The 15,501-nt window shown below is 38.0% G+C and overlaps 1 protein-coding gene across 2 annotated transcripts in view; it reads left to right on the top strand.

Moving 5' to 3' along the window:
- PKP2 (plakophilin 2) overlaps nt 1-14,471 on the top strand; it is an 82,286-nt gene extending 67,815 nt beyond the window's left edge. Inside the window, exons 10-13 of one of the 2 annotated variants that reach the window (XM_070619367.1) lie at nt 4,516-4,669; nt 9,670-9,859; nt 12,365-12,452; nt 12,601-14,471. In XM_070619367.1, the coding sequence (XP_070475468.1) occupies nt 4,516-4,669; nt 9,670-9,859; nt 12,365-12,452; nt 12,601-12,669 (501 nt within the window). In that variant the 3' untranslated portion in view covers nt 12,670-14,471. The remainder of the gene's footprint in view (nt 1-4,515; nt 4,670-9,669; nt 9,860-12,364; nt 12,453-12,600) is intronic. The other variant, XM_070619368.1, reaches the window with a different exon arrangement.
- Nucleotides 14,472-15,501: the final 1,030 nt, after the last annotated feature.

Here is a 15,501-nt window from a genome sequence, read left to right as displayed (position 1 = left end):
TTAAAGTATAGATTTATAAGTACGGTATAAACCAAAAGTACAATTTAAATTAAAAGATTAAACATTCAAAAGTTAAAAGTCATTGAAATGAACAGTTTTCAAGTTTCTAAAACACTTTAATGGCACTTACTTTGATAACCATTGGAAAAAAACAAAGTGTATCCCCTACCTCACACCTTACCCAAAAATCTGTTCCAACAGCAATGAGGTTCAAATGTGAAAGGGAAGACAATAAAGCTTCTAAACAATAACATGGAAGAATATCTTCATGATCTGGAATAGGGAGAGATTTCTTAAAAGTAGTCAGAAAAAGCAGTAGCCATAAAGTAAATATTTTATAAATTGACAACTTTAAAATTACTAGCTTATGTTATTATACTATCAAAAGACATTGTTAAGACACTGTGGGGGCCGGCCCAGTGGCACAGCAGTTAAGTGCACACGTTCTGCTTCTTGGCAGCCCAGGGTTCGCTGGTTCGGATCCTGGGTGCAGACATGGCACTGCTTGGCAAAAGCCATGCTGTGGTAGGCATCCCACATATAAAGTAGAGGAAGATGGGCATGGATGTTAGCTCAGGACTAGACTTCCTCAGGAAAAAGAGGAGGATTGTCAGAAGTTAGCTCAGGGCTAATCTTCCTCAAAAAAAGACACTAAAGGGGCCGGCCCGGTGGCACAGTGGTTAAGTTTGCACGTTCCACATCTCAGCGGGCTTGAGTTTGCCGGTTCGGATCCCGAGTGTGGACATGGCACCGCTTGGCACACCATGCTGTGGTAGGCGTCCCACATATAAAGTAGAGGAAGATGGGCACAGATGTTAGCTCAGGGCCAGGCTTCCTCAGCAAAAAGAGGAGGACTGGCAGTAGTTAGTTCAGGGCTAATCTTCCTCAAAAAAAAAATATATATATGGAAAAAAAAAAGACACTAAAAAGACAAACCACAGAGTGGGAAAAGATTTTTGTAACATATATAAGTTACAAAGGTTGGTATCTAGAAAATATAAAAAACTCATGAAGTTAACAATAAGAAGATAGACAACCCAATATAAAAATGGACAGGAGGGCCAGACCCGGTGGTGTGGTAGTTGAGTTCAGCGTGCTCTGCTTTGGCAGCCCAGATTCGGTTCCAGGGCATGGACCTACACCACTCATCTGTCAGTGGCCATGCTGTGGAGGTGGCTCACATGCAGAAAGAGGAAGATTGGCAATGGATGTTAGCTCAGGGTGAATCTTCCTTAAAAAAGTAAATAGAGACTTTAATGGGCACTTCACAAAAGATAAGATAGAAATAGCCAATAAACATTTGAAAAGGTGCCCAACCTTATTAATAATCAGGAAAGTATGAATTAGAAGTGCTATTTGTAAACGGCTGACTAACTACTTCACAGTCATTCTCATATATTTCCTAAAGCTGGAATTAAAAAATCTCTCTTTGGTAAATCTGATTATTTTTCTTATTGAGTAAATTCTAACGACCATCCCACTTCAGCCTCTCCCATTTTCCTCAATAAGCGAGAATTACTGAGACTGCTCTGCTTTCCCCTAGTTGAGCAAATGTCGTTTGAGGATCCAGACTTCGTTTAGAGTTGCATTTTCTGGTGATCATTTTTATATACAAACATCAAACTCTTTATTATCTATAAGAATATATCATTAAATGGTATAGTATGATATACATATAAAGCAAGATTTTAGTTTTAAAAACATCTCATGTTTTAAAAGAAAACAAATTTTTTTTAATTTTATTGATTTAATTTTTTTTTTTTTGGAGGAAGATTAGCCCTGAGCTAACTGGGGCCAGTCCTCCTCTTTTTGCTGAGGAAGATTGGCCCTGAGCTAACATCCATGCCCATTTTCCTCTACTTTATATGTGGGATGCCTACCACATCATGGCTTGCCAAGCAGTGCCATATCCACACCCAGGATACGAACTGGCGAACCCTGGGCTGCCGAAGTGGAACGTGCACACTTAACCACTACGCCACCGGGCCGGCCCCCAAAAGAAAACAAACTTTAAGAAATAAATATCTTGTGACTTTTTAATCCATCCTTATCCTCATGAAGAACCTTCTGAGATTATAGTAAATCTTCAGGAAAACTTGATAGTATATTATTCATATCGTTCAGTTCAATAATCATTTGTATAGGACCATTCAAGGCACTGAGAGAAACAAAAAAGATGGACAAATCATTTCCTCCTTGCAAGGAACTTCTGTTCTAATAAGAGAGATACGCAATTTAATATAGTTGTAACCTAGAAAATTAACGAGTAGTGGTAGGAAAGGGAGGACAGAAGATGCCAGGCTGTGAAGGACTATATGGGCCATGCTAAGACTTGTGCACATCATTCTGAAGGCAATGGGGAGTCATCACAAGGTTTAAACATGAGGTGGAACATAATCACTTTAAATTTTAGAAGGATCATTCTGGTGTAACTTTGAAATCTTCACTGGCACTTACAAAACAGCAAGTTGACCAACAACATTTGAGCTCCTAGTGGAGATCAGAAACCATAAATTTGCAGAAGTGCCAATCTTCAAATGCCCTATTTACTATAGCAATATTTGGTGGCCAAGTGTAAAGTCAGCTTTGCAGTTTTGGTGAGTGGGTGAAAAATAGGCTAGAGTAATAGAGTTAAGGATGTTGGAAAAATAGTATTTGATGTAATGGTTCACATACCCTCATCTAAATAAGAAAGGTAAGGTAAGAGAGAATTGATCACTTGAGAGCAGGAAATGAAGGCTGAGGTATAAGGACTGGAGTTCCCGATGAGGCTTAAGAAGAAATATGATAGGAGTGAGGGAGAGAGAGCAAGGAGAATAGGAAGTTGTGTTCAGAGCTTGACATTGGAGTATATGTTTTCAGAGGAAAGGTGTTTCTGGGTGAACACAAGTTCCATATGACCATGGAAGTGAGTGGCTGATATGCAGAAGAGATGAAGACTATGACTTTTAGGAAGTCTATGAACTGTGAGGTAATTAATTTGGTCATCTACCATGGACAGGAGGTGGAGAAGGCTCTGAGTCAGGCTGCATAGCCTCCAGTGGATGCTGTGAAAAGACCAATAGATCTTGAGATGACAAAGAAAATGCTATGGGGGTGATAGAGCTGGATGGCAGTGACTCAGAAGAGCAGAGCTTGGGCATATGTGGAAAGAAATAATTATCTAGACAGGCTATAAGGGAGATAGAGGAATGCAAAACCTACCTTCTTGCCCAAGACACAGGAATTGTACAGAATAAATAGCCTCTCTAGGTGGCTACGGGGAAGGATTCTTCTCAGAGGAGAGCAAATGGTCTAATGGAATGTTCTGTGAATTAGTGAAAGACAAATTATAATTTGTTTACAATAAAACAGATATTCTAGAACTGCAGTTATTAAACTTCTTTGAGTCATGGACATTTTGAGTGTCTAATAAAATCATGGACCCTTCCCCTATAAAAATTTATTAGAAACACAAAAATAGCTTTAAGCACCTCCTGTCCCATCCTGAAACCTATCCTGGATCCTATATTAAAAACCCATATTCTAGAAGGTACAGTGGAGGATGTAAGAAGGAGAGCAATCTGAGGGAGACAGCGGGAAACAAGCATGTTTAGATAAGATAAACAGAGAAGATAGACGCCTTGAAGAATGACCAAGTATTACGGGAATTTCTGGCATGGTGGCCTCAAATTAGCTTCAAATAGAAATCTAGGAAGTTGCAGACACGAGCTAAGGCACTAGTATCAGTGGAGGTTTGTTGATGCTAGGAAGGATCTGGTTGGAACTCAGATGGAAAGTGGATGGCCAGCCTCATAAGATTTGCCTCTAATGGACCTACACTTGGCCCAACAACTTGCATGTGCAGCCTCTGATACAGAGCATAGAATTACAGCTGATCTAACTAGCCGTACATGCCTTTCTTTACACGCCCAATATCTCTTTCAGAACAAACTGGTTTTTAGAAATGAGCGAGTTTATTAAAATATGTAAAATGCCAATATTTGAACAAGAAGAGACAAAAAAGATGAATAAGCCAGCAACTGGTAAATATATTGAAGTAATAATCGAAGACATCTCCCTTTAAAACTTTTGTCAGCTCAGTTGGTTTTATAGCTGAATTCTACCAAACCCACAAAGGGGAGATTGTTCTTGTATTACACAAACAGTTCAAGAAAATGGAGAAAGGGAAAACACCACCCAACTAATTTTATGATATTAGTGTAATTTGATTTTAAAACTGATAACAGTATTACAAGAAAGGAAAAGACAGGCGCATTTTATTTATAAACACAGACGCGAACAATGTAGTAGCTAACCAAATCCAACATTGTGTTTTAAAATGCTGAATAAATTGTTTTTATCCAGAAATTAAATTGAAAACCTAATAAGAATGAAAAAGATATATCTTCAGATTGGTTTCATCACTGCTCTAGTTTTTAAAACATCTTGCTTGACTTCTGGTAATCTGCAGAAAAACTTAATATTACCATGAAGTCAAACGCAATAGCACTTGTGGGACGTCTCTTAAAACAGATGCCGACGTCAGTGGCTCAGACAGTTGTCCAGAAGGAAAATGGCCTCCAGCACACCCGAAAGATGCTGCATGTTAGTGATCCAAGTGTGAAAAAGACTGCTGTGTCCCTGCTGAGGAATTTGTCTCGGAATCTTTCGCTGCAGAATGAAATTGGTGAGTCAGTAAAGTATCTGGCTGAAATAAGTACGCAGTGAAAATACAAATGCAATAAAATGTTGTCTTTATCACATTCTTTTCACAATGGTGAACTGAAAATGTGAAGAAAGAGCAGAATGTCATAAATACACCTGGTTTTTGTGCACACAGATGTCAAGGGTGGGGTTTCTCACTGGGTCTCAAATAGGATTTTTCTTAATATCCCGCATTTTTTTGTTGTTTTTATTAACACAAAGAGAAATTTTAGACCACACTAATAATTAACAAGATAAGGAATATATTTGATGGCATAGCTCATCCCTCAGCTGTGCCAGCCAGTGAAATCTTTTGAATCCATGTAGCTGTCTTTCAGAATGTTTTCTGCATAGCCTGATTGGGACCACCCTTCTAGAACATTAAAAAACAGTCGTTGTTCACTTTAGAAACTTGGCCGTTGTTGGACTGGAAAAAAATAAATAGATAATCACACACAAAAAGACACAAAGAAGGAGTCACTGAATATAGCAGATTCTGCATATATGGCTTTTAGAATAAATATGATGAAACATATTTGCTCTTTTTTTTTGAGTCTATATTATTGACAAAGATGGTAACTGTATTATGCTATCAATTAAATAATTTTTCACTCTTTTGCGTTATACCTAGAAGTATCTGATAAATGTTTGTGAATCAAGTCAAAAACTATAAAATGAGATAGTAGGAAGACAATGCTAAAATTAAGCATGCTTCAGATAAAAACTAGACTATTGGGGGTAGGCATGACGTAGTCTGTAGTCTATACAGAAACTGATATATAATAATGTACACCTGAAATTACACAATGTTATAAACCAATGTGACCTCAATAAAATAATTTTTTAAATAATGATAAAATAAAATTAAGCATGTTTCCTAATGCTCCATTAATTAGTCACTCCTGACAACTTGAAATTCAGTTTTTCATGAAATTCTAAAATTGTAGACAAGTTTTGGTTTTTCAGTGGATCAGATTATTTTGGAATGTACACACATACAAGAGATATTGAAGTCTCTGGTTAATGTTTTAGTAACGTCATTTCCAAAGACAGCCACCAGCACAACATTGCACAAGCGGTTTCAGAGAATGGTTTTGTGCCCATTATAAATAGAGAAAGAGACTGGAAATTTGTCAGTGACTCTAAAAGAAACTTTGCCATAGGCATTCTCAGAATTATGAAACTGTGCTCCCCATTGTCTTCCGTGGACTTGTGTGCTGCACTTCAATTCAGGTGTATTGTCCTTTGAGTTTTCTTTTTCTTTTTCCAAATAAAATGTTGACTCCATCTTTAAAACATTGCCTCTGAAAATAATTGCGTTCTACACATTGTGCATGTACCTTCAGGGCAGAAATGCTGTTGGGTCAGTTTCTATACAGTTCTCTAACTGTTGGTAAGATATAGCTGTAGCCCCACAGTTTATATAAGATAATTCCACTGATAAACCTCCCCTCATTTTAAGGACAACAGAGAGAAGTGGCTTGAGCAAGCTAAAATCAATTTTTAAAAATTCCAAATTGGCTTTGTGTCAAATAGATAATTTGAGTAAAAAGACCTGTCTTGATTCAGGGTATTAATAACCAAGAATAAATGGAAATCAGTTTGAAATACATGCTTTGTGCTTCTCATAAGAGATTTCTAGGCCAGGTAAAACTTTCCATGTGCTGACCTGTGATGATGTCATCACGTTTTATTTAGATTTACAGAAATAAACTTGAAACATTTTCTTTTCTTTTTCTTTTTTTTTCTTTTTTATTTTTTTTGCTGAGGAAGATTCACCCTGAGCCAACATCTGTGCCAATCTTCCTCTATTTTGTATGTGAGCCACTGCCACGGCATGGCCATTGACGAGTGGTGTAGGTCCGCCCCTGGGAATTAAACCTGGGCCACTGAAGTGGAGAGCGTGGAACTTAACCACCAGGCCACCAGGGCTGGCCTGAAACTTATATTTTCTTACAAACTTAAAGATAGGCAGCTTAGCATGGTGACAAAATATAGATCTCAGGTACAAGACATGGATCTGTATCCTACAATGTGACCTTGCCACTCATGTCACCTTGGCTAGTCATTTAACTGATCTAAACCAACTGAGATTAGTAATCACTACCTAATAGTGTTTTTCCAAGGGTCAGATAACATGATGTACTTGCAAGCATCAGGAAGTATTTGGATAGATCTCTTGAGTCTCAGTTCACATTTCTTCAGTTACAGATGTTTTCAGACATCCAGCTAATGTCTTGGCTTTTTAAGGCATTGAGTTTAAGCATTAAAATCTCAACAATATGACATTGAGCTATAACCCTTCACTATCATGATAAGGCCTTTAATTTTTATATTTCACTATTAAAGATCCAATTTTATTTTATTTTATTTTTTAAGGTTTTATTTTTTCTTTTTCTCCCCAAAGCCCCCCAGTACGTAGTTGTGTATATCTATCTATCTATATGTATATATATTTTTTTCTTTTTTTCTTTTCAGTTGTGGGTCTTTCTAGTTGTAGCATGTGGGACACCGCCTCAGCTTGGCTTGATGAGTGGTGTTAGGTCCACGCCCAGGATCTGAACCTGCGAAACCGTGGGCCGCCAAAGCAGAGCGTGCGAACTTAACCACTTGGCCACAGGGCTGGCCCCCAGAGGTCCAATTTTAATTGTCCCAAAGCAAATGTATTTATTCAGGCCCACTGTGTGTGTGTGTGTGTCTGTGTGTGTCTATGTGAGTGTGTGGAGAGAGAAACACCAAGAGACAAAATGACCTCCTTACTATATTGTAGTATCTAGCTTTGTCGATGTAAACAATTGGACTGCTTTTCTAAGAACAACAAACGCCATGTAAAATGTTAAAGACTCTAACGTCTCTAATTCTCACTCCTCCTCTGACATGACCCTGAGATTCAACCTTGAGTTTCATCTACAAAAGTGGACCTTCTTGTTGGCGATGCTGAGGGAGGCGAGGTGGGACTCTCTCTGAGTAGGCATTGTCCTCGGTGTGGGCAGCCTGGGTGTCAGCAGACAGTGCTGCAGCCTGCAGAGAGGTGATGGGGTGTTTTCTGTTGGATTGTCTCAGCCTTGTTTCCTTGTCATTGACCTAAATTTCAGTGAAAGGAAAATTCATGTTCTCAAGGCCTTTCGGTCTGTGGCTTAACTTATTAAAAGGAGGAAGCCTTCTGAAAATAACTCCCATCTTTTGAGAGCTTACTACGTATGTGCAGGGTACTGGGATACAGTTAACACATACTAACTTATTTAAGCCCTTAAAACGACAGATACTATTATTATCCCATTTGACAAAGTAGGAAAATGAAGCAGGGGGAGGTTCCATAGCCTGCCCAGACCACACAGCCGTTAAATGGCAGAGACAGGACTGAAACCTGAAGAAGCGTGGCTTCAGAGGCTGAGCTCTGAGCTCTCAACACTATGTTATGATGCTTGAACAACAGTGAAAAAGAAAGTGGTCAGGCCTTTGAGCAGAAGGTGTGTCTTTCCTGTCAGTCAGGTCCAGGTGTTATCAAAAGGATGACACATCGTTCAGTGCCTTTTATTGATGCCTCTCTGTTTTAGGCATTGTGATCGATGCAAATCCAGAAATGTGTACAATGATTGTCCTCCAGGAACCCATCGCCCCATTTGGAATTCAGACAGGCTTATAGCTAATTACAATTCAGTATCGTAGAGAGAAGTGCAGTTCAAGGTGCCACATAAACGCAGATGAAGAAACAATAAAATTAAGCGGAAATATTTGTTATACAACCGTGATAAACACAGCATTGTATTAAAGAGCTGTGAGGAGCAGCAAAACAATTGAAGCATGCTCTCTGTTTTTTAAGGAGAGTCCAAAGTAGTTAGAGAGAAAGAAGAAAACATGTGAAAAGAATTATTGCAGAAAATCAAGTACATATTCATATTGCCCAAAATATACACCGGAGGACAAATTATAATGAAATCATCAAACATTAATACCTCTCTTGTTATTACAAAAAAAAAGTCTGGGGCTGGCCCCGTGGCCGAGTGGTTAAGTTTGCTCACTCTGCTGCAGGCGGCCCAGTGTTTCGTTGGTTCGAATCCTGGGCGCGGACATGGCACTGCTCATCAAACCACGCTGAGGCAGCGTCCCACATGCCACAACTAGAAGGACCCACAACGAAGAATATACAACTATGTACTGGGGGGCTTTGGGGAGAAAAAGGAAAAAATAAAATCTTTAAAAAAAAAAGTCAAACTAAAACCCTATAACCAAGAACTTACATGGTGAAAAAATAAATTTAAAGTAATCTCTTTCTCTTTTTTTTAATAATAGCATGATTAGTGCATTCAAGAAACTTTGGGCATTTCAGATAATTTTTTAAAATATTTTTAGGTCACCATCAATACTATTGTAGAAAAACAAGTCCTGTTATTAGTGTATTTCTTCTCAGGTTTTTTATGTGTTTTTTCTCTCCTGGTATTATAATATGTATTCTTTATATAAATAAATATACTGGTTTTTCACACAGAATATTAACATAAATATTTTCTGGTTATACGTGCTTCGCTGATATGTTTTGGGATGCATAATATTCTTTTCAGATGTATTTCCATTGATTATGTTCTATTATTGGAATATTTAGGCTGTTTATAATTTTTAATTTATATGTAATACTATAATAAAGATCTCTGCATAAAGCTTTTTCCATTTTTAAAGTGATATCTTTAGGATCAATTTCCAGAAGTGGAATTACTGAATCAAAGAATGTGAAAATTTTTAAAATTCTTGACATTTCTGTCAAATTGCTTTCTGAATAGATTTCCGGTGTACTGAGCACAGAGTATCATCTTTTTTAAAAATCTTTTCTAAATTTGAGTGTTAAGAGTGTTGAATGTTACATCTTTCATATGCTTATTAATCAATTGTGTTTCCTTTTTAAAATGTTCTTGACCCAAAATGTATTGGGATCTTGAGGCTAAGAAATAATCCTTTTCATTGTGTTCTTTCTGTTTCATAATGTAGCCAGAGAAACTCTGCCTGATTTGGTTTCCATAATTCCCGACACAGTCCCAAGTACTGACCTTCTAATCGAAACTACGGCCTCTGCCTGTTACACGTTGAACAACATCATCCAGAACAGTTACCAGAATGCCCGGGATCTTCTAAACACTGGGGGCCTGCAGAAAATCATGACCATCAGTGCAGGGGATGCGTAAGTCCTTTAGCATCTGCCAGTCAGCGGTCGCTTTCCCCACCACCACACGCGTGTGTAAATAATCCAGTTGTGAATGTCCAGTCATTGAGTACCATGGGCGACATGGCCAAAAACAGGATTGTAAAGTTGGGCTGGATCATCTGGCCCAGTCCTTGGTGACAAGGCAAGTGAAAAACTGAAGCTTCCAAGCCCAATAGTTGCCCATTCTCATCTAAAATATCCAGAGATAGTCAAACACCATAGCTTCTCTGGGTAGTGCCTTCCAGCATTTTATTCACTTGATGAATTAATTTGTTTTCCAGAGCCACGGCTGTGATTTAAGAACAGCAGAGTGTAGGCAAAGTGGGAGTCCTATGGACAGAGAATACCCTTTTCCTCACTTAAATCTGTGGAGCCAGTGTCACCACAGGTGGCTGAGAGGAAGCAGTGATAGCACAAGGAGGAGAAGTAGGAGGCAGCGTAACAAGAAATTCTTGCTTTCTCTATCACATCTGTTCCACCTCTTATTCCCTTTTGAGAATAAAAGGTTTAATGCATATGCCTTCCGGCATCCCTCTTTCTGTGTCTTTGAATTTTCCACATTTTAAAAAAACAGATGAGGAAGAGAATGAAAAACCTTGTGTAACCAAATTATTACTGTTAGTTAATTTAGAGTGATGGGATCCAAAGGGGGCACGAAGATTATTATCTTTTTCTCTTTATACAGTTCTGAATTGCTCGCCTTGTTAAATACAAGTTACTTTTGTGGATAACATAAAAGAAAAGAAATGTTATTGTAGCCGAGTTCTAATGAGCTGCAAAGCAAACAAACTTCACCTGGTGTGGACAAATGTGTGTGAGGCAGGCATGGGGGCTCTGTGGTGTCCTGGAATGAACACGTGTCCCCTCCCCCACAGTCCCACCCAGTTTAGGCCCCTGGTGCTCTGCAGCCCTGCTCTGGGAAAGCTCGCAGGGAAGGAAGACCATATTCAGAGTCACGTGATTAAAAGGAGCACTGGTTAAAAGGTCAGTTCCCCAAGAGCGGGGAAGGCTCACCTGTCCCCAGAGCCTGGCAGATAGCTGTTGCTCAGTCTTTGTGGAAAGAATGAATTATTGCTGCAGAATAGATCTGACCATTCCTAATAATCCTCCAAACCTCTAAGCAAATCTCCACAAGACCATATAATGTTAATTATTTGAGTATTCAGACAGAAGCAGCACATGGGAATACGCCATCACTTTTGGAAACTTCTTGTAGCTTAGCAACATATGAGGATGTGCTACTCCGTTGCCTATTTTTTGTCTTGAGTGTCCACCTGTGAGCTAGTCCTTACATGTCCTCTCTCAAACAAAAGTCAGCAAGGAGCCTCTAACTGTTGCACCTGCTGCTCTGTCCTTGCCAGAGTGTTGTATAGCTGCCCTGTAATGTATGAGCTAGCCTGGGAACCAGTTGCCATTTATAACATTTTATCTTTCAATACATGAGTTCCAAGTGCCAACTGACCAACTCATAAACAAATTTTATGAATATACAGCCCTTGCAATTTAAGAACTTTTTCCAATTTTAAATATCAGAGACCAGTAGCTTTCATGGATATATTAGTACTTTGGTTATTAGCAAGTGACTCTGAAAAGTCCATGAGGTACTATAAAACAGTCTGTAAGATACTGATTTGACTTACCCTTCATACAAGGCTGGTATGGAAGGGAAAGGCTTTTAGCTAATGAGTGAACCCAGCCTGTGCTTCTCCATACAGCTTTGCATTCTCTATTCTTGGTTGCATGTTTACAAATCCTATGATATAAAAAATAAGTTCTGTGTTAAAAGAAAAAATTCAGCCATGTGCTAGTTCAGGTGATAGAAGAGATAGAGATCTAAGAAAGCATTAGATCCTTAGCCAGAAACAGGAGGTTTAGGACAAATTTAAAAGCTGAGCATCAAAAACTGAGTACAATGCCAAATTCAGTGGTGACTTGGTTTTATAACAGGACACGTCTTCCATTTGCTCTCTATAAAAACAAAGAAATTTTGAAACTATTTTAACAAATGCTCCAATAAGAATTCATTTTATTAACTTGAAAAAATTACTCCTACATTCATAATCACTAAGTCTAAGAGGTATATATATTTTTCAGTCATCCTTTCCTGCATTTGTATTCTATAAATGTACATTAAAGTATACAAATATATTCTATCAATATACAAATACAAATTTTATTCTATAAATAAATTCAAAGATGTATTCCGTATAAATATCAGGAATTTGCTCTGTAAACTATTTATTGGTTAGCACATGCTAGTCGTTTAAAAATATTTTTTTAAAATAATTTAAAAAACAACAACAGGGTGGCCCCTGGCCTTCAGAGCTCACCATCTAATTCTCTTCTGATGGTGAGTGGCCTGACTTAATGGATGGCTACTGAGCAACAGCAGTTAAAGAAGATTTACGGAGTGTCCAAAGACAGCGCCCAGAAGCCTGACACATTCTCGCTGATCTCAGAGTGTCCTTTTCTTCTTTTCAGCTGTGCCTCCAACAAAGCCAGTAAAGCTGCCTCTGTTCTCCTGTATTCTCTGTGGACACACACGGAGCTCCATAACGCCTACAAGAAGGTAAGAACGCCAGAAAGACGTGTGTTGTACTTAACAGCCAGATAATCGTGGCCTTCTTGTCTTGACCCTGGTGAGAAATCACTAAAAACTGCATTTTCTTGTGTGAAAATGTTGTTACCTTTCACATTTCTGTTTGCTTATTCCAAAGGCTCAGTTCAAGAAGACAGATTTTGTCAACAGCCGGACTGCCAAAGCGTATCACTCCCTCAAAGACTGAGGACAGTGAGGAAGCGCCCTCAGAGATGCCAGCCTCGCCATCCTCAGCCACAAAAAAACCCCAAAGGAAAGCACCTATTTTTCTACTGCCCAGCCCAAGAAGCCTCAAAAAAAGCATGCCTTGTTTCTATCCTTTTCTATTTCCATGGTCCCCAGAATTCAGAAAACAAATAATCAGAGTATAATTTTATTGGTCTTCCAGAAGACTTTTGCAAGTTTGCCACCAGTAGAGACTGGCAGCGGGCTTAATTCAACCTTCTCCAAATAGTGGTCTTTGTGATCAGGGCTTACAATGCATGGCCTCCTGGAACCACAATGTGAATTCACGTGGAATGGACATTAACAGAATAAATAAGGAAGGAAGCTGTTGTATTACTAGGATTTTAAAAGTTTGATTTACATTTTTATTCCCTTTCTGGTTTCCATGTTTTGTCACTCATATGCACGTCGCTTCACCACTGAGCCACGAGTGTGTTGTCCTGCTGTGTTGAAACAGAATGGAAACGACGAGAAATATTTGAAAAGTTATCCAGGAGAAAATTTAATGGCAAAGTTATATGTTTCTTTGTTTACTTTGTGCTTGTTTTTATCCTCTTGAATTTTTTCTCTGATTTTAAATGAACTAATGAAATTTAGATCACAGAGCATGCATGACTGTAAGGAAAAGAAATTGAAAGAAAGTGATCATAGCAAACTTAAAAATCTTTTCCACAGGGAAAGACAACTATGGTTGTGAAATTCAATGTTCCCTCTAAACGCTGAGTAAATTCAATTTTCTGCCCAAGGAAATACGTTACCTGTAACACCACTGTGAAATGAAAGTCTCTTCTGAATGGTGGCATTCAGTGTAACTATTTCCTGGACTTTTTCAGCCACTGCAATGGGCTGGTGAAAAAACAGACTCAACTCTTTAGCTACAAAAGGAAGAAAGGCCTCTCAAACAGCTGGGCCAGCCCAGGGCACTGAAGACACAGCTCATTTTAATGAATTATGTTATCAACCAGCCCAACTTTGCTCAACATTTGAAAAAATAGCACAGAGCCACTAACTCTGATGTGATCTTCCTCAAACCATTATTTTAAGTCAAGGGAACTCTATAGAAGAAAAATGAAGAAGTTATGTTGAGGAAAAATGTGTCTAGACCACCAAGAAATGGTGTGAGAGATACTAATATTTAAAAGTTGACACCATCATCTACTGAAGCGAATCTATATTGTTATTTTAACTGGGCCGTGAGTAATATTCATATAGAATTAGTCTTCTCAACTACAATTTTGTTATTATATTTTGCTTTTCTAAAAAATCTGACAATGTTTGTTATAAGAAAGTAAGAAGAGAAAAATCCTTCAGCTCCTTTTGGCCAGATAGGTGTAATAGAAAATAAATTCCCATTTTCAGTTTGAATGTGTACTTAAGTCTTTATTATATTTAGAACTTGAAATTTTTTCCATTTTAAAAGCTCAATGAAGAAGACTTAGTTTACTAACCTAGTTCAAAATGAAATTATTTGGATACCAATTTTTAAAATACTGAAGAGAGAAATTATCTCTTTTTCCAGAGTTTTGATGATAAGCATTTGGAGTATTTATTCCTCCAGATAACTGATGTATGTTCCAGAACTTTCTGTATTTTTTAAGACATTAGTAGAATCTTCAATAATGTTACACACAAAATGAGGCAAAAATAACATTGCCTGCATTGGTATCTGTGTATATCTGATTTATTTGTATTTCTTGGTATATGTGGTATGATTGACATGACATCTGAGGATTTGACCTTATAAACTTCAACTTTAATTACTAAGGGTTTGATGCTTTGTAATTGCTTTTGTTTCTTCTCTAATTAAAATCCTAAATTCTTTACCAAGAAACACTTCCTGTAAGAAAGATGGGAGTAGCTAGTGACTAAAACATGTAAAAATGGAGAGACATACAAATGCATTAGCTATTGTTGGATTTTAGTAAATTGAATGAGTCTGTGCCCACAAAAAGATAGACTGTGTTTGATCCCCATGTTCTGCTTTATCCACTCTGTTTACACAAACCTCACTACGTCACTATCTGTGAATACCTCTAGGGGAGGTCCTTGTGTGGTTGAACATCCATTTTGATCACAGGTCTACACACAAGATTCTTTTTTTGCCTGTTTGTCCCAGACTGTGCCCATGTCTTCAAAGGAACTGATGGGCTGAGCTGGGCCTTTTTATTTATTTGTGCTGAGTTCCAAAGGGCTGCTGCCTTGTCACAAATTCTTAATGGTCTTCTGGAAGATGGGAGGTTGCTGCCCTGAATTTCTATCACTGGAAACATTTGTTTATACCTGATGGATATAACCAAAGGGTTTTCTGACAAGATGGAGAGGGGATTAACATGTCAAATGGGAAAACAAGCAGCATGAGTAGATAAACCACTTTAAAACCAATTTAATCAGCCTCTGAAGAAGCAATTCCCTAGAAGAAAAAAGGAAATGGGAAATATATATAAACTTAAATATTTATTTAATATATGTATAATTTATATATACTATAGTTATAAATGAAATTTCCTCGAAATGAGATGTGTAATGAACTTACTGCAATGGAATGAGGAGGACTTTGGTATGTGTGGACTTTGAACCAAATTGCAGAAGCCTCAGAATCACAGAATCTGAGGATTAGGAGGGAATTTAGAGGGTATCTGGTCAAGTCCTCCTTGACATATCTTCTTGCAGCAGAAAAGACTCAGTTCTTATTAAAGCGACAGAGAAAAAAAAATGCCCTCCTTCAGTCAACTAATGCCCAGCATGACCCTGTAACCAGCCCATCTTAAGACTCAGTAACTGTTGCATTAAAGTA

This window comes from Equus przewalskii, chromosome 5, assembly GCF_037783145.1.
Source record: "Equus przewalskii isolate Varuska chromosome 5, EquPr2, whole genome shotgun sequence".
NCBI classification, from domain to species: Eukaryota; Metazoa; Chordata; class Mammalia; order Perissodactyla; family Equidae; genus Equus; species Equus przewalskii.
The sequence above is the reverse complement of the archived record's forward strand: the minus strand, read 5'-3'. Positions and strand labels throughout refer to the sequence as shown.